Here is a 23,891-nt window from a genome sequence, read left to right on the forward strand (position 1 = left end):
GGATGGATGGCTGGATGGATGTCTTTGGTGTCCCAGCTCTCCACTAGCTCTGGCCACCCCATGAAGTTCCCACTCATGAAAGGAGGATAAGTCCAGCAAACAGGTCCTTATCACTGAGCCTGGTGGTGCTGGTGCTTGGCTTCCCATCAGAGCAGACAAGCTGCCTCCAGACCTGGCACGGACACATCCAAACACCACCAACTTCCAAAGGGTGTTTTCCCTGGCAAAACTTGCACACCAAGCACCAGCTGCTGGAGAGCTCAGGATGCAATCTTGAAAGCTGTCAGCCCTTCCTCCTTTTCTCTTGTGCCCTCTGTCCTACGGATAACTCTGACTGCACTTTTATTCCCATCCACTAGTGATCTCAGAAGAGCTCAAGCAGCAGCAATTGGACACTAAACAAAAAAAAAAGCCACTGGGAGTGCAAGACGCTCCACTTTGCCTGTTTATGCAAGCTTTGTTTGCTTATTTTCTTAAATGAAGCCCAGAGGAGCCCCACACTGATGGCAGTTTGTGTTGCCTAGCAGGAACATTAACCTTTCCCTCAGAGAGGGAGATCACTTAACAGTTACAGACAACACACACTTGACTTGGAGAAAATTTAATTTGCCAATTAAAATAATCTATATACAGAGAAAAAAAAGATAAAACAACACCTTCCTCTCACCTCATCTTTACTCCTGCATTCCTGACTCCTTTCCCCTCACCCAGAGCCATGCAGGTGGATGGGGAAAGGGGACTGTCCTCAGCCTGTAACAGCTCTCTCTGCTGCTCCTTCCTCCTCACACTCTTTTCCCTGTTGCAGTATGGATCCCCTTCATGGGCTGCAATTCCTGTCAGGAGAGCCTGCTCCAGCATGGGCTCCTCTCCTCAGGTCACAATGTTCTTCAGGAAACAGCCACCTGCCCCACCATGGTCTCCCCACAGGCTGGAGGGCAACCTCTGCTCCAGCATCTGGAGCTCCTCATCCTCCTGCTCTGACCTGGGTGCTCACATGGATTTTTTCCCCACTTTTTTCCACGATGCAGCTTTTTCCCCTCTTCTGAAGATGTTTTCGCAGAGGCACCCCAGCTCTCCTGACAGGCTCTGCTGTGCCCTGTGGTTAGGGCTGGGACCATCTGCATCCAGCAAGGGGCAGCTCCAGGTCTCAGCCCCACTGCCAGCTGCACCCACACACTGTCCTTTCAGAGGGAAACTTCTGTGGGATCATGGGCTTTAAGGCTAGAAGGAATCCCAAGGAGAAGGCAAACAGACTTTTAAATGGTTTGAATAAAAAAACATGAGTCTGATACAGCTCAGGTTGTTCACAGCTGACGTTAAACCAGGCCGTGCCCAAAGGAAGCATCATCACAGAATCCAGCTGATTGTAACAATAAATAAAATAAAAGAATTCAAATACATAGGCCTTTCCTGCTAAGAATGGAATTCCATCACAGCAGCAACAACGTTCTGCTTTTCTCACCCAGCCAACAAGGAGACCAAACCCCACAGACTCAGCGCGTCCAAACTGTTCAACACCACATCCAAGTGTCCGTCACCAGCACGTGCCAAGTGAGGTGGATAAGTGGTACCAGGGGATGAGGAATGGGATTTCCCACTGCAGATGTTCTCAAGATTTCCTGCTGCATGGACAGAGAGACTGACTCACAGACACCTCCCTGCCCACTCCCAACACCATGGGCCACCCTTCCTGAAGCCTGCAATTGCATCACACCCCTCAGGCTGCTGTGACTACTTCCAACAGGGGAAAAGTGAAAATATTTGGGGTGGTTTAGAACCTTTTAATAAAATAAGGGAGCTGGGAACAGAAGTGTCAGAACCTCCCATGGAACCAAATGCAAAGGTTACGGGTTTAGGACACCACCACAAGTGGCAGGAACAGAAATGGAGGTTCTGGATCACTGGGCTGAAAAGAAGGGATCGGAAAAGTGGTCAATTGGACTGAAGCGCTGTCGGTGCCCTGCTGCAGGTGAACTTCTACACTGTATTGACTTCTCTATGAGGAGTCATCAAAAGTAGAGAGTGAGATCTGGAAAGAGGAAATATACAAACAGGAAATAATACAAAACAGACAGAAAAAAATGGAAGGGGAAGGGCAGTAGAACAACAAGAAGAAGAAAGTCTGTCTCTGGCATCTCCACCCTTCATCTGCATTTCTCTGACAGAGCTTTACTGTACAGAATGCCCTAAAGAAAACAGGAAAGCTTGAAGGCTGGACCATCCTCCTCTGCTTGCATTCCTCCTCCCTCTCTTTCTCCTTACAGCTCTGACATAGAAGGGGCAGAACAAATGCAGTTTTGGCATAAGCTGTCCGGGCCTGCCCCAGCACGCACAAAGCAAACGCAGACATAAGGAATTGGGCTGAGAGAGGAACTAAACTACATCATTTTAATTTTTTTTTTTAATTCTCAAGAGCTTCCTCTGCAGGTGGATGGTGGGAGGAGACGTGTGTGTTTCAGATGTTCTGGAGTTCAGAACAGCAACCCTGAGGGTAAATTGACTTCTTTTTTTTCTTTTTTCTTCCCTAAGTGCTGCATACAAGCAGGAGCCTTCCCATTGCCTTGGCTGCTGGATGAGGTTTGGACAGCAGAAGCCTTAGTCAGGTTACTGAGGTTGTCTTTCTCTCATTTTGAAAAGTGCTATAGGATTTCTAACACCCCCCTAAAGCCAAGCTTTCAAATTACTCCTTTAAACATTATGAAAAAGAGCATATTCATAGCTCTTTATAAGATACAGTTGACATAACTCTTTCTCCTGGGGCTGCTGGAGCGAAAAGAGAAATCTGTAGACAGTGATCAGACACTCAGATCCTTTTCCCTTATGTTCCCTTATGTCCCTGTTCCCCTCATGAAAATGCCAGACCAGGGTAAGGGAGCTGATTATGAGTGGCAGCTCTGGAGCCTTTATGTGCCAGCCCCCAAGAGCACAGACATCTAAATCCATCAATGCAAGCATGATAAAAATGATTTTATCTGCTTTTTTAACATAAAAAACCCTCAGAGGGGAAATCCAAAATGAAAAAGAATCTGTGGAGTGTAAAATCAGGCTTCAGAGAGCAAAACATTATCATTCCTAAAGAACAACATAAGAATTTTCCCTCTTAATGACATCCAAAGGATCGCTAACTTCAAGTTCCTGCCTGCTGCTTCAAAGAGCTTCCACAGTAATCGCATGGTTTAGCAACAGCTGCAGGAGAACCGACACTGCAGAAACCCACCCTCCATGCTGCCTTCTCTGAGAAAAAGGCAAGCTCCAAACCAAGCCACAGTTGTAATGTATTCCAAAACCCAAAAAAATGCACTTAGGGGACAAAAAAAGCCCCAAACCAACCCAAATCCTTTTTTTTAGGTTTTCAAACCCATAGAGAGCAGCTGTTAAATAACTATGCTGTGGTCTTGGAAATTCAGAAATTCAGACGTCTCTGTCCCTAAGTGCTCAGAGGGTCAGTCTGGGTGGGACTTGGTTTGCAAAGTCAGCTCTGCAGAACTTCAAAGAGCCAACATCCACAACTCACTGTTCAGGGACTGGCTGAAAACAGTAACCCCTCATCTTCAACAACACAACAGCCAAGGACAGGACTTTCCAAAGCGCCTCATCCTTATTTATCACCATTTGAACCAGTTATCTCCAGAACCACTTGAATCAGTTCTCTCCAGAAAGCTGAAAACCTAAACTATGAAGACCAGCCACAGCAGAGGCCAGGGCAGTTCCTAGAATCTCCTTTTTCCTTTACTGGTCACTTCTTTCAGATGAAAAGCAAACACACAAGCAAACAGAAGCATAAAACTCCTGCAAGAACAGAACATCCATCCTAACAGCTCCACATGGATGTAAATGCAGTGAGAAATTATAGTTGCCAGATGCAGACTAACAGAATGAGTGAGCAAAATAAGCATGTTTTTAAGCTTGTTTTACCACAAAGGCACTTGGGTTTGGAATTCAGAGGAAGTTCTAAACACTGGTGACTACAGAAGAAGGGCATGAACAGGAGATGCTCTCAAGCCAAAGGTGAGACAAGAACTGGAATGCAAACACTGCAACAAAGCTCAAGAACAAGGGAGTTTAACTTAGAAAAAGAGATCAGCGCCTATATTTAAGTAGCTGGTTTTGCATTTCCACAGCTCTGCTGGTATTGCTCCCTGCCCATGTTCTTCCATTCCTCATGCCCACAGTCTCATTTCCTTGCTAAGGCTGCAGCTGTGCGTGGTGGCATTTGACAACAACTTTATCACCTGTTTGGAAAATCGTGCAGAATCAAACACCTTGCCAGAAAACAAGGAAAGATTTCTTTTTAGCAGTGGTGACTTAAAAAAAAGCCAACTCAAATGCCTGGAGCTGTGCTTGTTCCTACTCATATGTTACAGAGTATCTCAGAGGGAAATTCTTCCATGATCTTGGAAAAATCTGTCTTATAATTTCAAATATTAGTTTAGTAAATGGAAGAGCCTGCACCTCTACAGTGACATTCACAAAAAACAAGTACATCTAATGTGAGTCTATTCTCTGTTCAGGGGGATGGAACTACAGAATTTCATTAAAAACACAGCATTTGCTACATGAACTACCACCTGTTATTTCTGGGTTCCAAAATGGGTTTGCTGTGCTTTTTAGCTGTTATTCTAGAGGAGGGTGGTGGGGTTTTTTTCTCTAAGATTCTCATTCACCAAGGGAGCAATAAACCTGTATTTTGCAATGCTGACTTCTTTCCCCTTCAGAAATTCTTGTAACATAAATAGATATTAAATACTTTAAGGCAGATCACTTTATTTAAAATGCCTATAAATATAAAATGCATTAATAAGACCTCTTAATGCTTGTTTTGTGGTTTGACAGTAAACGTAATGGCTTACAGAGAGGAGTTAAGTTAATATACCCCTGACCAGTAATGTTCTATTTGCTTAAATGCAAGCATCCAAGCCAAAATTAACATTCTGGTTTCTTTTAGAGGCAGCCTGCCATCCTGCAGTATAGCTGAATAAGCACTGCCTAATATCACGGGGCAAATCCTGTCCCCCAGCTAACAGTCACCCAAGGCTGAGAGGGAGGCAGGAAACAAAGATCCCAAGCAGTCAAGAGCTTGGCTCAGACCTACTCAAAGCACAGGACTCTCTCTCTGAAATATATTTTTCTGAATTACTCTTCAGCTTCTTTTCCTGGGGTGAAGGTCAGCTTTCATTACCTAAATGTAACATTGAAATTCCCTTTAATTTTCCTGAATTTCACCTGGTTTTATTGCCACAGAATAAAGGATTTATGCAATGATGCCATAATATGTGTTTGCCTATTATTATTCCTCACTATCTTTTGGTCTTGCCAGTCACTTACAAGCAGTTTTCTTCAGAGGCCTGAAAAATATTCCTAAGAGCGTGGGAATGTAGGTGGTCAAGGGAGAGACTCTTCCATTACTCCTCTGAAGGCTGAAAAGATGAAACATGAATTCAAATCCTATCAGACATCAAAAAAAACTCACACGAGTGAGCCCCCAGGAGCAATGACTTAACAGTGGGAAGCATTTCAGCTGGACCTTGCACCTGAGGAGATGTCACATGAATGTATTCCTCATTCAAGAGTCCTCTTCCATGTGCTCTCTCCAGTGTCTAGTAAAGGGGTGAGCTCACACTACAGCATCAGAACCAAGCTTAAAAGCCCATCAGCCTAATCCATTGGAAACTAAGCTTCAATATTTGTTTAATAAATGGGTCTAGAGAACCCAACCCATCTATCAGCACCTCCCCACACAGATTTATTCACACCTGGCAAGCTGATGTTGCTGAGATGTTCTGCAGTACCTCAGCCCAGACAGGCAACAGGACTCAAAGACCCACAGCCATCTTTTATTTAAGACCTGGTCCATCAGTGTGTTCATCCCTAACAACCTTCACAGGCTGAAAAGGCTACACAACACAGAGATCCCCAATGGCCACAATGAAATCATTGACCCATTGGCATGAGGATCATCAAAAGTAACTGCAGAGCCACAGTGGAGCCCCATCAAGTGACAACTGTCAGAGCAAACTGGAATGCAAAATAAAAGGTAGAGGAAGGGACACAGAAAAACAACTCATTAATGGAAAAGACTAATCAAACTCCCTACTCGATCAGCAAAGCATCTCCCTCCAGGAGGGCTCCCTCACACCAGTGCTTGATGAAAGAACACAAGACCTCTTAAAAAGCAGTTGTTCCATAGCTCATTTATGCTGAGCATCCATCTCTTCACTAGGAAGCATGACCAGGCAATTACTGTTCTGAGCTGTTATTTTTTCCCAAGCCAATTTGCTGCTCATAAACACCAACAGAGGCACAGTGAGGAGAATGAGCTGTTCCTGGATATTACAATAGCATGGGCAAAGGAATATGAGCTTCCTCCAAGACTTTCAAATGCCTCTGGAAAGACTCCTGCAGCCTCTGAGCAGAGTTTTTAATGTCCACATCCAATTTAGCCATTACCTCCTTACTGGCACTGCCAACAACTGAGTGAGCATTCCCTGTGGGAGGCTTTGTGTTCCCTTATCAGCTGAGACAGAAGGCCCCACTACAAGGACAGCTCACAAATTAACACCCACAGTTCACATAAGCCTGCAATTTCCAAAGGTTCCCCTCAGTCCCTAAAGATACCCTTAGGATTTCTAGAATGATTTTCAAGCCCAACTCCAACAACTACTCATAGGTATGATCAGCACCACTTCAGGCAGCCCCAGAGGTCCTGAGGTGAAAAGAGTGGGATCAGCCAGCAGTTTGGTGGTAAGTTTGCCACATTTTCTACATCAAGGGAAGCAGCCATTTTCATTGTGCAAAAATCGGAGATAAAAATAATTTTGGACTTAAAGCCAGGTTTTCTGCTGGAAATCAAAGGACTGCTGACTTCAGCTGCCTTTAACAATGACCCATATCTCTTGTGAAACAGGTGTGCCATAGGAATCTTTAGGAACCCAAGAAACATGTCAGACAAGACCATCTATCCACTGTGGATTACCCTCCTCCAAAGTAAAACACAGCAGCACCAAAAACCTTGCAGAAAATACCACTCCTTAACAATTATTTCCTCTAAGTGAAAACTTGCATTTTCAGTTTTTAAAAATGCCATTTTATTGTGGCAAATACCAGGAATCACACAAATGGAGAAGAGGCACATAACACAAGAAAACCAAAACCTTTTCTTGTACGTGAAGGTCAAAACAGTTCTTGATTTCTGCTGTCAAGTCAGCTTTATCCTACCCTGGATATGACCTATTTACTCTTGTTTCTTCTTTTGAGAGTGAAGTGCCTACTTACCATATTCATAACTGTGAGGATGAACCTTTGGGCAGCCTCTGCTCCATGGTACTGCACCATGTCAGCATCTGCCACCACCAGGGTCTCCACCGTGTACTCGTTGGTGAGGCGAATCGCGTTCCTCCTCTCCCGCCAGTCACTCATGGACTTCAGTTTCTTTTGTCTCTTCTTTTCTGAAAAGTCAAAATACCTTTTAAGGCTGGCAGATCATAATAAAACACTCCCACCCTTTTCAACAAACATTCTCGTGCATATTAAGGCTGTAACAACCTTTAAATTAAAGTGTTCTTGGCTGGTTAAAGAAGCCACCAAGAGGTTCCACTGCAGGTACAACTGTGCCTCTGGGTGCACAGATGATGGGCAAAGAGGGAAGAGGATGGGAAAAGTTCAAAAAAAGCAAAAGATTAACTGTAATTCAAATCAAGAAGTCATGCCCTTGCAAAAAATGTCAGAAATTGGAAATACTGCTTGTGAAAGGAGTAACATTCCACTACAATGGAACAAGGGCTAATTAAGGAAAAGCTGGTTGAAATAAAATTTAGGATAGGAAACCTTTCTTTGGGATGCAACGTACACAATAGACTCTGCCGGTTCTCCAGGGGAGTTGTCAGATATTCCGGAGCCAACGTTCTCATCAGTTGCATTTTGCCTTACTACCAGCAGTACTGGAGCAATGCAACAGAGCATAAGATAGTCTCAAAATTTTCAAATTAAATCAGATTGTTTTGGAACACTCATTACTGGCCAACTGCACAAGTCTCTGGCTGAAACCCAGAAGAGCAGAAGGTCAGGCCAGATAAGACCTTCTCTGGCTTTCTCTGCTCATTTATTGCTTTTGGCCTGAGCAGCAGAACCAGCAGCTGGTGGCCACCTACATGCAGAGCTCACGAGCCTCTTTCCTGGGACTGTGACCCAAAACGAGGGGACCCCCTGCACCAGCTGATTTATGAACTTCAGTTACAAGGACCTGTGGCAAGAACCCATGGCAAGGACCCATTTTAAGGACTAGAAAGTGAAACAGTGGTCAAGCTACCATTGATACAAAAAATTAAACCACAGAAGTTAAACCTCACTCCCTCCCAACAAAATGTCTATGTATTAATAATTTGTCTTCTTCTAAGCTGAAAGGTGAACTGTGTTTCACCAGCAGATGCGCAAAGCAGCTGAGGCATGACCAAAGGAGAAGTTCAGATATGAAATTGAACATGCTTGCTTCACTGCAGCCACAAAAAAATGTGTTCATGCTTTCAATTGTAAAATGAAAGAGAAGCAAATTAAATCATTAAAACAAATTTATTCTTGCAATAAGAAACCAACTGCTAAGATTCACTGAAATTCTCTCTGATTACTGTGATATATTATGGATAAGACACTGACACTGCTATTAATGCTGATTTTTCCCTGTGGAAAAGGGAACAAAGCACACAGGTCCTGCAACAGCACAAATACAACATTCAGGGCAAAACTGACACAGGACAGACCCTAACGGATGATCGGCCAGGTCCCTCTTACGTCACACAACACATGCTGCTCATTCCCCAGAGCAGAGAATCACTTTTTAATTTTCTCTAGATTTAACCCGAGACCCTCTCTGAGCAAAGCAGCAGCCAAAGCTGAGCTGGTGTTCATTGATCCTGATTTTCCACAGCCTGTTTACCAGCTCCCTTACATAATTCAGCTTGAATTTCCCTTCTTTCCCAGATCATCAGTTTTCCCTGACCCTCCTGCATTCAGGGTGACAAACTCCATCAGCCACAAGCCCCCCAAAGCCCACCTGAAATGGACTCCCTGCCTTCACCTTCATGCATTTTCTGCCTTGTCAATATGCACATTTCCACACATCCATCCCATCTCCTCATTCCCAGTTTTCTCGCAGTCATCCAGTACAGCTCTGCACGTGCTTTTCTGCCCAAGGCATCAACTGTCAACACTTGGTACACATTTTAAACTGAGAAAACAACCATGAAATCTGATTTGATTTTTTTTTAAGAGAGTTTGGAAATATCCCCCTGGGTCTAAAGAGACAGACAGGAGTCTATGGACAAGAAAAAAAAAAGGAAACATGGGGTGATCATAAATAATGGAAGCTACATGCCAGCAGCAAAGATGAAAATAACCGAGTTTCAAGCCTGTTTTCACATGGGCTGCAGGACAACTACAGGAAAGTGCACAATCATGGCAGAGCTGCCACAGAGCAGAGAATCTCTACAATAAAAATAAAATAAATAAAATTTAAAAATTGACTATGCAAGAAAGAAGGAGAGCTGAATGCACCTTTGACTTGCCAAATATGAGATGGAGATGACTTCCTCAAACTCCTGTGGAACAGCTCACATGTTTGTGTGTTATTTTATTCCTTTAATCCCATTCATTTCCCATCCCTCCTTCTGCACAGCAGCACATCTTTAGCTACAGGTCCTGAACATTATCATTTAAATACCAAGGAGAAATCAAAGAAAAAAAGAAAAGAAAGTGAATTATTTCAGTAAAAACACTGACATTTTGGGTCTTGCTGCTATCAGTCAGAACCTTCCTGAAAAGAACAGCACTTCCCCATAAAATTCTTATTTTGGCAATCCCCTAATAAATGTTTTCAGGCAGTATAAATCTCTTATCTATGGAGAAGTTGTTCTTATGGGGGGCTAAGCCTAGATTCAACTGAATCTAGGCCTGACATTGAATGAGCTGTATAAAAAGGTTTAAGTGGAAGGAAAAAATCAGAGTTCTCTGGGTTTTCACTTAAAAATCTCTTTTTTTGTGGAAAAGAAGACACTTGTGTCAGAGGAGCAACTCACTCTGGTAGACTGGAGCTTGCACTGCAGGGAGAAGAGGTCATGCCATGGTCATTTGCCAGTGTGGTCCCTCGTCCAGAGGCAGGTGAAGGAATTGGCACCTCTTTGCAGCTGAACAAAACTCTGCAAGGTGTGACTTTTGGAGAGAAGCAGCCTAAAGGGACTCCTGGCAAAGGCTGGGCAGTCTTGGTTCACACACAGCCTCTGGGCCCCATTCCTCCCGTGGACTGGCTGCTTTCCACCGAGGGGTCGGGATTAGAGGATGTGTGTGGAGAAGCACCGCCCCACAGGCTGCCTGGAAACACAGCCAGAGTGACCTGATGGGGAGAATCCAGGCTCTTGCTGTTAGCCTCACCCTCACATTATCCAGGTGTAAATTTACCTTCCCTTAAAACAGGCAACAGGACTCAAGGGAACCCACAAAGAGCTCAGGAGGTCACTACTGAACCATCCAGAATAGGCAGAGCAACACCAGCTACTTAAAAAAGGAGAGATTTTCCAAGTCTGCAGCTCCTCCATAGGGTAAATTATTTTATCCTGTCCACTTTCACAGTGGTCTCTCTCTGCATCCTCCTGCCTACCACAAAGGCAAACAATTTTCCAGAACAATCAAGCACAAGGAGAAAACAAAGCATTTGCATGGATGAACCATCACAAAGAGAAAGGAAATGCACATATCCCATATCACAGATGTTCAATGAAGAGAAAGACCCAAAATCAACAGGAAAAATCCTCGTGAAGTGCATTTGCAGCTCATACCTGAAAGTGAGTTGATTTTATGGAAGTATACAAAAAATAAAAATACCCCATCTCTAGAGCCTCACTTCAGAAACAAGCCAGCGCAGAAAAGTCTCACTCCTGCCCTGCAAGATTTATGGACCATGGGCAGAGAATCCCTCCATGAGTACATGAAACCCCAAACTAAAATAAACACCAGCCATTAAAACAAGGATTAAATGCTTGGTGGATTCTTTATTTGAACAAACTGATGTTACAAATTTTGTGGTGCAGATGTTAAGTGTTAGTGTGAAGGCATAAGAGGCCATAAACCATGGGCAGGAGCTGTCAGAGGAGTTTACATTGCAGGGAGCACACAGCACATGATTTTAGGAGTCAGGTGTTCCCTGCTTAAGAGGTCAGAGAATTTCATATGAAATATGAGCTGAAACAGTCAATCTACAACACAGCACATATATGCTGCAAGTGACTGGGCACAAGGGACATTACTCTTTGGCCAGTCACTCTGACAGAGTGCCACACAGTCTATTGGGCCAAAAATTCCACAAAATTCAGGACTGTGAAGGGACAAGACACACCCCCAGATGCTCAGGATAAAATGGCTGTGACACTGCACAAGCTCAGTAGGTGGCTTTCATTTACCCTTCCCTGGCTCATCACCTGCAAAGCCACATGATCATACCACGTCCTGCAGTCTTTGAAATCTCCCTCAGAATGGGAAGAACCAGAATCCCCACTGTGATCAGAAGCACAACAAGGCTCTTCTGAGGCCTCTGTAGAAAACTCCTTATGTTCAGTGCTTTTTATGGCAACTCAGCAGATGTGCAATTCCAGAGCAACCGCCCCAAATGACCTTTTCCTATTACACACCAAAAGCACTGTCTAGCACTGTCTGGCTTTTGGCAGATTCTTGCTGTAAGTGCAGAGGCCTTTCCTGATGCTCCTACCTCCCTTCCAGCTGCATTTCCCAGACTCATCTAAAAGCAACTTCTTCTCCTACAGCCTTCCACTATTTTTTCCTGCCTAATCTTTCCCTTTGAAATTTTAGCTACCTCATTCTTGTTAAACCTACTGGCAGTCTCTGGATGCTGTTCAACAAAAGCCACAAATAAAAGTTAAACTACAGGGTCTTCTCTGCAAGGCCACATTTTTCCTTAGAAGCTCTTTCCTATTGCTGCCTTAAAAACCCTCTCCAGCTCTTCCTCGAAGCCCTTTGCTCCCTTTCCTCCTCCCATGACCCCTTTAACATGTCCATATACCCTCGATGGAGGGCAAGCTCTGTTTTACCATGTCCTGTAACTTCAGCAGCATAAAAAGGAAGAGAGGGTATCCAAGTGGGGCAAACAGCTAAAATTAATTCTCCCCAAGCCCCAGGACTTTCCAGAGAATCTCTGACTGGTACTCACATTAGGCAGGTTTTATTAGCTTCACCTGAAAGTAAAATTCATCACCTCTCCAAAGCAAAACAGAAAGAAAAGGGAGATCCTGCACACAAACCAAGCCTAGAAATTAAAGAAAGGAAGTCCTTGAGGTATATTCTTACTACTTAACCTAAAACCATACGTCAATGCTGAATTATCAGAGGGACAGGATGCCACAAAATTTCTCTGGTACCAGCAGCAGGATAGAAACACCTCTCAAAAGGTGACTAATTCCAGACATGGAGACATGTCTAGGATTCACCTCCGCCAGGATGCAGCACATCCCTGTGCCCTGCCCTGTTATACCTCCACCAAAACCTCGGAATTTCAGATTTACCACAGCCAGCTGATGCCAGTGGGTTGCCTGAAGTTCAGGAATTACAAATGGTGGCTCATTGAAAGAACAGCTGATTACAGACTGAGAGCTGTCCTCTCATTTTTAATGCCCTGTCCTACAAAAGTGCATCTCCAATTTCTCTCTGACTGGAATGGCAGACAAAATCAGGCATCAACTGCTAGGAAAAATTATTGCACACCAGAATGATCCATTATTCCCTAATTCACCTTCCAAAAATGGTTTTGTTTTGCTTTGTGGTTTTTTTGTTTATTTTTTTTCCCCAAACAGCCACTTTCATACCAGATCACAAGTTCATGACTATTTCTCTGGCACAGCAGCAAACAAGAACTTGAGACAGAAATAATGAACTCTGCATCTCAAAACACCACAGAGATCTTACTGCAAGGATTGTTATCCAAGTCAGTCTGTGGCTTGGGACACATCACTTAAAACTTTATTCTTCTGCAAAACAAACTCAGTCATCAACACAACGCATAGGACTTTGTTTTAATGGCAGGTCTGTGAGACAGGACAGGATAAGCACTGTGATCTCTGCTCAATGGTTCAGTTTGTCACCAGATTTTCAAAGATTCCCACCTCCTGGACTATGTGCACTCATCTCCCATGAAAAGGACACTTTCCTGGTGGCACAAACAAGGCTCATGGCAGATAAATAAGACAATTTACAGTGGTACAGGAGCAGGCACACTGAGCATGGCTTGAGCTGTGGACAGTGATAACGTGGAAGAAGCAAAGACCTCAAAGATGAGCAATATACCTTAGTCCAAGAACCACCTCTCTGCTTTTCTAGCCAGAATGACCATGGAATATCCATGAACATCCTGAGACAAGGACACCGACAATGTGTCATCACCACCTGCCACGCTGGATTTCACTGGGTTCCAATGGAAACCAGCACTCAGCTTTATCAGGAACCAAGCAAAGGAGCAGCACAGCTGCTCTGGAGGGGGAAGAAATCCATTCACTGCGTGTACTTACACTTCCTTTCTGTGTCTCTTTTTCACCTTGACAGCAGTGGAAGAAGAACCTGGAGTCCCTCACACTCCTGAGGATCGCCACTGAGGAATCATCCAGAACAGACTTGCAGTAAAACCTCACTTGCCACATGTGATGGAAAAGGACACTTCTGAATGTAAGACTGCTCCAGGAGGCTGCTGTTTATCAGCCATGAGGAAACAATCACAGGCTTGCAGGGAAAATCCAGACTCCCTGTTTGGAAGACCAGGGATCTGGAAAAACCAAGGGATTTATCCACAGAAGTGAGACACACTCCCATGGGTAAAGTGCTGAGTTCCTGATACAGGGAATCCTTCTGGGCTTGCAAACACTTAATCACATTACATCTTCTGTGGAGCCCATTGTTGAAATCCTGCTTTAATTCTCCAACAGCAGCTTCCTAATATGGACTAATACAGGTTGCATTACATCTCTCTATTTTTAGTGCACGTTTTTGGCCATAACAACTGCTTTTTCAGGCCAAGTCAAACCTGCAGAGAAAACCCAGCTAAGAGACAATGATTAAAGATGGAGAAATGCAACGTAGCAGTAACATGTGTTTAAGATTTATACCTGTTCGGGGAAAGCATTCTCTACATTTGATACCTGCACACCAGCACTTACTTAAATTATTACCAGCTTTGATAAATTGTTAAAACAGGTTGCAAAGTAACTATGCAGAGAAGCAACACGTTGTTACTTTGTGAATTAAAATATTGATCTTCCATTATTTCACTGGGTGTGCAGCATCTTTGCATTAAAGGAAAACTGGTTCATTTAAACTGACAAAAGGGTTTAAAGCAAACCCACATTTAAGAGTAATTTATGGGGTCTGTACCATAAACATGAAATAACAACCTTCCCTCCAAAGACAAGCTGCTCTCTCTCATGCTCCTGGACTGTATTTTATATCAAACCCTTTCTATGTAAGGAGACTTTCATACACCACTGGAGACTTTTGGAAAAGTTATAACAGAATCTACTTTTCCCAAAGAAACAGAAAGTTTTATGACATAGAGGAGATTCCTATGCTTTCACAACATGGTTTGAGTCTGTCTTGAACATTGATATTTTCTCAGAATCAAGAAAAATGGAATAATTTTCCCATCCACAGACTTTGATGGCAAAGAAAACATGCAAAATATGTGTCCAAATCTCAGAAAATAGTTAAACCAGTGTTGTTCCATGATAGTTAACATAAATAATCCATTTACTGCAGCTGAGGTTGTGGTGGACATTGTCACATGGAAACAGCTTTATTGTTATGTCACAAGGTCACAGAGACAGGGAAATTAAAGAAGCTCTATCTCAGGGGTCAGGCACTGCAAAAATCATGTATGATGCATTAAAAGAGATCTTTCTCTCCTGTCTGGCTCTTCTGCAGGGAAATTCTTACTTCTATGTATTAAAACCTGCAAACAAAACTCCCTTTGACTCCACTCTCTCCACAGTAAAAACACTTCTCCAGGACCTTTGACAAGAAATTTGTCCGAGCAGGGTGTGACAGGAGGGTCGTACAGATGCTGCCCAGTGTCCAGAGATGAGAAGTGTTTCACATCACTGGTGTGAAGCTATTTCCCGTGTTCCTCACAACTCCATGCTGCAGAGCAAGTGAAACCCAACCTTCCCTTCCTTCCCCCTCACTGCATGTGCACCTGGAAACCTTTTAATAGGTTTTCTGTTTGCCTCACAGGGGCTCATGTTCATGCCTGAGCAGAAATGTGCATTGTGACTTGAACTCTTTCTCTTGCTGGATGACAGGTGATAAAAATAAAACATATTCACATATCATATGTCTAACAATAGCACCTGGCTCGTGGTGATGGGATCCCTCCTTTGCTGCTGGAGCACTTTGGAATTACAACATCAGCCCTGGGATTTTTTTTTTAACCCATTAGTAGACACTTTCAGGTTCAAATCTCAAGGATCCAGTCATGCAAAACCTTAAGTACTTTCCCATTCTTGACTACAGCCAGATTAATCCTCTTATACAGATTATTCCAGGAGAAATTTGGCTCCCACAAAGTTCTCCTGCAGACCTAAAAATAATTTTGAGTGCTGCAAGACATGTTACACCACTTAGACTGAAGGAGTTGTTTTAGAGATTTTAACCACCCCTTATCAAACCAGTCTGATGGCATTACCTGGCCCCAAGCCACTTTCCCTCTCCCAAGGCTGGGGTCTGTAGGGAGAGCACCACATTTCTGGGTGGAACACAAGGGCAATGCCCTTGGAAAGCTGTGCTCTCTGTCCCCTCAGTAGCACTTCCTAATTAAGTTCATTTTGATTTCTTAAAGTGCTTTCCTGGTCCTCCTCCAAATACTCACACGAGTCATTACACCACCAAGCACCTTTGTTTTACAAGTAATTAAGTTCATATATCACAGGAAATTTGTCACTGGGCAATTTAGCCCTGTTTAAATTTTCATAACATGATCAATAATTAACATTAAAAATTCAGCTGATGCTTTGTATTTTGTTTCCCAAATAACCCCAGATTATGCCAGCTACCTCTGAATTACAAAATTTGAAGAAGAAAATACATATAGGGGTGGTTCTTGTGTATTCAGAAAATACAAGAACAGCAGTAAAGGACTGGAAAATGCCTAAGGATGGCACTTCTGTGCCCTTGAAAAATACTAATTTTATACTGTATTTACACAGACCTGTACTTTTCTGTCTATGTCATTCCACAATACAGGGTTTGTATCTAAAATGTCTGGCATATGAATATTCCCATGTATTTACAACCTCCAATCTTTCCTGCCAGGTTTTAGCCTGGGTGAGCCAAATTTTAAGCCAATGGAAAACAACCTCTAGTACAAATCTGACCAGCCCATGTTGGTGAGTACCACATCGAAGAGACCTTTTCCCAGCAGAAACTCTGGAAACCCATCCCTAGATGGCCGCTTCCACACAGTTTCAATAGAAATGGACCTTTTGTGTGTCAGACAGGATTAATTTTTTTTGTTTCTAAACTCCTTGTGCAGGAAAGTTAATCCAAAGCAGACAGGAGTCAATTAGGTCGTTAACGTGCTAAGCCTATTAACAGCCATGACTTACATTTCTCTCCCTCAACAATGACAAACATTCAGTGATCTGCCTTTAAGTGGGAAAGCCCATGAGCAATTGCATTATTTTAGGACTGGGCTACTTGGAGCAGTGGCTGTTTGCAGGAGCAGCACTGCAGGGGCTTGGCTCCCTTCTTAGCACAGCAGAAGGAATTAGCACCCAAGGGATGGGAATTCTGTTCTCAACTGTAGCAGTGGGTCCCCAGAAGCCTTCAGGAAGCAGAAGGTGCCACTGGAAATACTCTTTTTTCACTGTCTTCCTTTAGTATCTTCATGCTCACTCAGCTCCTCTTTCCCTCTGTGATCCCATATAATTATTACCCAGTGTCTCCCCAGTTTCCTTCCTTTCGCCCCTCTTCTGAAGGAGGGAATTTCAGTTCTGCCAATGACAGGGAGCATCCTGTCCCTAGAAAAAAGGTCAAAAGGTTCAGTGGCAAAAGGATGAGGCTGATTTCCTGGACTGATTTTGGTTCAGTTCAGCTTTTAACTAATGGCTGCCTTTTTTTATAGTGTAAGAATTCTGAAATGCATTTTCTGTGACCACAGGGCTGCAGCACCTACAGAACTTGGCTGGGAAATCAGAGCAGTGCTAAATTCTGATGTTTTCTCTGAAAAGAGACATAAGGGATCTGTAACTGTAACCAGATCCAAGATTTCATTCTCAGAGAATCAGAAAGAAGATTGGCTTAGTCTGAACTCCTGAGAATGATAAACCTGCTGAACTGTGAAGCACTCTGCTCCACACAGGAGAAAACAAAGGCCCTGGCTGCAGGATTTACCAGCAGCAGTGCCAGGGAGGACACGGCTTAGGAGAAGGCACAGGTCACCCCTGCTGGTGCACAGGTCTGGTTAAACACAAAAACTGTGATTCAAAGCCTTACAGGCAAACTTCAGGTTCCTGGCTGCCCATCACAGTGAGTTCCTTCAGGCCTCTTCCACTGTTGTTCCCACAAGGAAGCTTTTTGTGCTTCCTGTTGCTGCCATGTCCTTCAATGTCCAACAGCAGCCCCTGTCTCTAAGCACTCTGCTGTTCCCAAACCAGTGAGTCTCACTCCTGTACCCAGAAAACCTCCCCATTTTGCCTCTCGGCAGCCCAGCAGCACAACCCACTGCTCCATTTATGCAGCCCATCCAGGAGAAGGCAGAAGCTGGAATATTGTGTAGTGGGGCAGGAAGGGAATGAAAGGAACAGAAGATACAGGGACACTGCAACCTAATGAAGAAATTACACAAAGTGCATAAAAAATACCCCCTATGCAACCCACCCAGAGAGAATTCCAGAAAGGATAAAATTCAATTGCTCCAAAGAAGTCAAAAACTAGACCAATTTATACCAGCTGGCAATTTGACTGTGTGGCTTTGAAAGTGGGAGAAGACAGGATATGATCAAAGAACAGATTTAGCCATTTTTCTCTTGAAAAATGATAGCAAATTATAATATATGATATAACAGCTATTTTATCAGATAGAGTTTAAGTTTGGTTAGTCAAACACCAGGTAGAAAAAGCAAAATCAAGCTCCTAGTTAAAAAAGTCACCTTGTTGAACTACATCTGGTAGCTCCAAATGCACACAAGCCCTTACAAAAGCAATTAAAATCCATAAAATAATACAAAGTCTGCTCAGTTGACCCTGATATGGATCATGTACTCTGCTAGACAGAAGTAAGAATGATGGCATGAGAAGCTGAAAAGAAAACAGATTGTTTTGAAAGACAAACTGTGCATCTCTTCTATCTCCAGATACCTCTTTATCCTATTATGAGCTGGACCCCTGGAGTTGGACTCCATAGATGATACTTCTGATTAAAATATATCAAAGTAGCTGAAGTGATGTTTTCCACATTCTGAAATGTGAGGATCACCATTCTATCCCTGCCTGCTTGGCACAGCTCCAGTGGAGAGGTGAGATGGAAAAGCCTCCCCTAACCTTCACTTAAACACTTACTTCACTTAAACAAACCTGGACCTTTGCTAAAAACCCAGTGAATCCTTCCCTGAGCAGTGGTCACACTGCAAGGTTAAAACAGAATTTATCATCTCACAAGTTCAATGATACAGCACATGCCCTGACAACTTCATGTCTGCGATGTGACCGCTGCCTGAAGCAGCAGCAGGATTCACTCACACTTTCCATCTTCCCCAGCTCCAGCCACCCAACCACCAGAATTACAAAATACAAACATAATTCCCATGGCTGCTCTCTGGAGCCACTCCAAGCTCACCTGCTACAACCTTGCAGTGCTCCTCAGGACTATGTGTCTCGGTGGGATGGCCGGCTTTGGTGGACCGTCTCCGCCTGACGAAATGTTCCTTTCCACTAAATGAGGTCTCAGATGCATTCACAGGTTGGATCAGCAGCTGCTCTGATCCAAGCTGGATGTAGCCAACCTGCCCACAAAACAGAACAAAAAAACCCCCATCAGTTTGGTACCCAAAGCTTGTCTATCAGCCCAGTCTGAACCCAGGTCATTTCACTGCAATCATTATTTATTGTGAGGAAATGATGTGATTATGGTTGTGTTCAGCCTGTGTAATACAGATTAAAGAACTTCAACTGCTTCTCATATTTATTTTTATATCACTGAGAACTATTTAGAAACAATGCACTGTGCATGTACAAAGAAAAGGTGGAGATTCCTGTCAACACCTTTGGTTTCCCTTCTTCCTCTCCCTCCAGACACAGCCCCACAAATATGCATGTTTTACAAGATGCTCAGCTCACACGAGGACAAATAAATCCTGTTAACAGAAATCCCTTCAAAATCACCTTTCCAACTGCCAGGATTGCACTGCCATAAAATGGCATTTATTGTCTCAGAGAGCACGGAGGTGACACTGCCTGCACACAGGAGGCCCCTGTGTGTACCACCCTCACAAGGAACACTGAGTGAACCGATGCAAGTGTAACTTGAAGAGCCAAACGCGTTTTTTGGGACCAAATACCTCTTCCCAACTACATTAAGGGCCATACAGTCATCACTGCTCTCCCTGCCAGCCAAGGGTTGGATTTCAGAGATGAAGTCAGGAATGGACTGTTGTACTGTCCCAGTTACAGGATTTTCCACCATACCCGGAATAAGTGACACAGGGAAGGCAAAGACCCTGCCTAAGTAACTCCGTAGGGTCCAGGTCGGAGCACTAAATCCCTGCCTTCCCTGCACCAAGTCCAGACTTTACACCGGGGCCGGCAAGAACACCTTTGGAAGCCAGCTTCTGCCCCAGGAGAGCCCTCCTCTGCTCACAACCCAGAGCTTTTAAGGTTCTTTTATGCTTTTTCCACTCCTTTTCTGGCATGAAAAGAAGAGAGTGAATTCAAAGTTATCACCTTAAAACTTAACAAAGCCTCCAGGTTTAGCAATCAACACTGAAGTTGAAACACTTTGCACAAAGTGAGTATTTACAACGAGGGGTTCTTACTTTTCATTGTACTAATCCAGTGATTACTTATATTGCAATTAAAAGTCTCAAAACACAGCTCTGCCATGTACCCCCCCTTGCGAGAAGTTTCTAGTTCTGATTTAACTTCTGTTAACAACAGAAGGGCTCACCTGGCCTGCCAGGATTGTGCACCTGAAAGGTAAAGGTGCTTCCAGAGAGGTCCAACACCCATCCTATACATAAAAAGAGAGACCAGACCTTTCTGGTTCCCCCCTCCCCACGTTCTGTGCCAGCCAGGCAACTCTCCAAAGAAATGCTCTGCACGTACATGCAAATGCTGTGTGTTCAACAGCTGACTGTACTAATATGATTTATAATATACATTACATACTGTATATTGTACATTTCCACACCTCCCTGCCAAATTCAGTCCTCACGTACACCCAGGAAATCCCTTTGGCCCAGTATTTCCAGCAAGAGGAATTTCTGCTAGCAGAAATGAGAGCTCTCCTCCTTTGACAGCCACACTAACTGAACAGCATCCAAGGGAAACCAGGGTGTCTCAGAAAGGGTCACTGACTTCCAAAGAGTAATTGGACAAAAATAAAACTGTAAAAATTGGTGTCTCCACTGGCCATGGCTGCAAAGCACAGCAGAGACAATCAGTCCCCTGTCTCTAAAGAGACAAGAGACACCTCTCTGGGGGCCTTCCAAAAGAGACGTTGCTCTTGGGGCAGGGGAGTTGCTTAAGGATAAAATGCCTTGGCACCTCCCATTTACAGAGAAAACCCGACATTATTCCTTGGCCCTATGGAATGCTCACCAGTTTATAAGACCCACTCTGCCCTGGAGTGTCCAAAAGGCTGCCTTTTCATTTAAATCACAAGTTGGGCTTTGTCAGAATTACTTCAGAGACAGCAAAAGCCCTGGTGACTTGTTCTTCCAGCCTCCTTTACAATGTTCTCCACTACTTCCCCTCCTTGTTCCAATCTTCCAGCTGGGAGGTAGCCCCAGCCCCCTTTTTTAATATAGGTTTTAATTATTTAGAAGAAGGGTTGTAAATCTGGTGCCATGGTACTAAAAGCCACACCAGAGCTCCTGACAGACTGCCAACCATTTCAGCTGGTGCCAAAAATATGTAAGAAGAAGTCAGTTTCATCACTACCCGGCATTATCCCAACTTTCTGGCATCATAAGTGAAAATAATTTAAACCATTGGAAAAGACTTATGTTTCACATTTGCTGTGGAATTGTGAAACCTATGGAGGGAAAGAGCCATGCATCTTCACCCTGGAATACATTGGGAAGCATCTCAAGATCAATCTGACAAGGCAAACAGAGGTTCAAGCAGGAAGGGTTTACAGGATCGTGCCTGTAAAGTATTCCTAGGGAGTCAAAAATTTCCCCAAACTTGGCATCTGGGTTCTGAAGAGTCCCCAAACCTGTTGGCCCAGAGGAGATCTTTTGGATTCTGTAACTTGAATAGTCTGATCATTATTTTGCTTTTTCCACAAGAAATGCATTCCTCATCTGCATCCCTCAAATCCTCCAGATCCTGCCCTGTGCTAATCCCAGCATGAGATATCAGACATCAGCACTGGACAAAGCCTCTGTGCTTTTCTTCTCCTGTCTGTACGATTTAAGGGACTGGAGAAGCTTTGGATTTTGAAGATAAGGAAGTAAAACAGAAGACCCCGTAACTCTCGGAGCTACTTTTCCCACATCTCTGGAAATCATTCCAATTAAGTGAAATGCTTTGGATCCGGCAATTCACTTGCAATTATGCTTGGGGAGATGCATATCAAAAGCTGGGATACTCCCTCCCACCCTTCTCTCTCTGTGGGAGCCCAGGATCTGGGATTGCTAAATGTTGGGAAAAGCAGCTACTGCCCAACCCCACCATCCTGGAGACACAGGAGTCATCAGGAGCCCAAAAATTCAGAGGAGTGTAAGAGTTCACCATCATCTGCATTAATTTTACAGTTGGTATGGCCAGACCATGTAGCTGACAGAACCCTGCAGCTCCGCTAAGGGGAAAGGCTGGAATGATTTCTGCCTCCAAAGGCAGGCAAACTGACAAGTTGATTAAAACAAACAATAATCCACACTTCCCACTACAGCCCCATTCACCACTGTGCTTAACAGTGGCAAGATCTTTCACATTAAGGATATTTCATATCCTTGTTTTAGGAGTCAGCTTAACATCGATCACCACCAAAACATTCCCATGTGCTCTCACCCAGAGTTTCACACACACAATGGTCACTCCAGTAACTTGCTCACTCTCTGATCTACTCCTGTACTACCAGTACTGTACTACCAGTAGTTCACTCCTCTGATGTGTACATCATCTTCCACCGGAGCTTTTCTTGGGCTAAATCACAGCAGGAAAAGGAGGAAGGTCCTTACACAATGTCACTGAAATGACAGTGGCAACACAGCCTTTGTATGACCCCATCCTGCCTCTTGGCTTCATTGCTCTGTCCCTGTGCCCTGGTAGTGCTGGTGGAGCTACTGCAGCTCCAGGGCTTGCTCAGAACAGGGATCCAAATCCTCAGTGTTCTCTGCACATGGTTCTCAACCTTCCCACATGTTAATACTCTCCAACAGTTACACTGTTTTTCCAGCCTTTTTTATTTTCACAACATCTTTGAAGGAGATCTGTGAAATGCTGAATCTTTAACAGATTTTTCTCTTGCTCCTAAGTGTTCATTAGTTACATACATACGAACACGCTGAAAAGAGAACAGATTTAAACATCTGACAAATTCCATCCCCTTCTCAATTTCTCAACTGTTACGCTGTAAATCGTTGTTTAACCATTTCCTCAAAGTTAAAAGGAAGTTAATGTTTAAAGTGAAGAACAAAACAACCCACAAATACAGTTTAATAAACTTCATGTGGGTTTTAGTCCCGTCCTTATTAATCATGTTTCAGCTTTGGTTGGTTATTATTTAAAAGTGCAATTCAAGCAAATTTAAAAGAAGAGCTTTAAGTCTTGTTCCAGAGTCATTTCAGGTTTACACTCAGTTCTGAGAGCAGACAATACCCAGGAATATCTGCTCTGGCTTCCAACTCTACTGAACAACAAAACCCCAACATGTTCTCCCTCTTGTCCATTGTGGAAGAGGAAAGACAATCCCATCACAAGGAAACCCAGCACAGCAATTTTAAGAGATTTAACTTTTCAGCTCGTGGCCCAGCTATGGATGAATGCCAGACAGCTCCTCTCCCAGACAGGGGAGTTCAGCAGAGCTGAAGGTTTCCTCAGGGGAAATTGTATCATTTTATAATCCCCACACTCCTGCTCTGCCCTGCTTCCCACAGCAGCAGAGGCTCCTGAGTCACCTGAAGGGCAGCACTGCCCTGGTGCAGGCAGAAAACACTTCACCGGCCAGGGATGGAGCTCACCAAGCTGCAGTATCTGCTCTGAACTAGGCATCACCTCCCTCTGCAGTGAATGAAGGCAGGCAAACTCCTCTCGAGGGACAGCTCACTGATCTAAGGTACCTATGGCACAGGATGAACTATCAGGGAAGGGCTCATCTTTACCACTCACTCGCCCCTGGACAACCTAAACCTGACACACTGCGGCCTCTTCTGCATCCTTGTTCCTCTTTTTCCCAAGAACAGATCAGATTTACTGTTTTACCAGGAGTCCTTGGAGTCACTGCTCATTCCCTGGAGGCTGCAGTCCAACCTACTCAGTTCTCTTTGCCCTCACTGGCCTTCCAGACAGGATCCAAACCCACACCAGGACATCCGGGTCCTGCGAGGTACTTACACCTACCTGGAAACCAGTAGGACTTCAGAGACCTTAGAGGAAGAAGTCCAGATAGATGCTCTTATCATCTGTCCTTAATC

General features: G+C 43.9%; 1 protein-coding gene across 2 annotated transcripts in view; it reads right to left on the bottom strand.

Annotated features, from left to right (window-relative positions):
• Positions 1–23,891, bottom strand: part of ADAMTS17 (ADAM metallopeptidase with thrombospondin type 1 motif 17) — a 157,345-nt gene that overhangs the window by 128,202 nt on the left and 5,252 nt on the right. For both annotated transcript variants that reach the window (XM_039557847.1, XM_039557846.1), the window contains exons 3-4: positions 18,872–19,037; positions 7,273–7,445 (exon numbers count right to left, since the gene is read on the bottom strand). In XM_039557847.1, coding sequence (XP_039413781.1) covers positions 7,273–7,445; positions 18,872–19,037 — 339 coding nt within the window. The remainder of the gene's footprint in view (positions 1–7,272; positions 7,446–18,871; positions 19,038–23,891) is intronic.

The sequence above is a fragment of the Corvus cornix genome, chromosome 10, assembly GCF_000738735.6.
Source record: "Corvus cornix cornix isolate S_Up_H32 chromosome 10, ASM73873v5, whole genome shotgun sequence".
Lineage (NCBI taxonomy): Eukaryota > Metazoa > Chordata > Aves > Passeriformes > Corvidae > Corvus > Corvus cornix.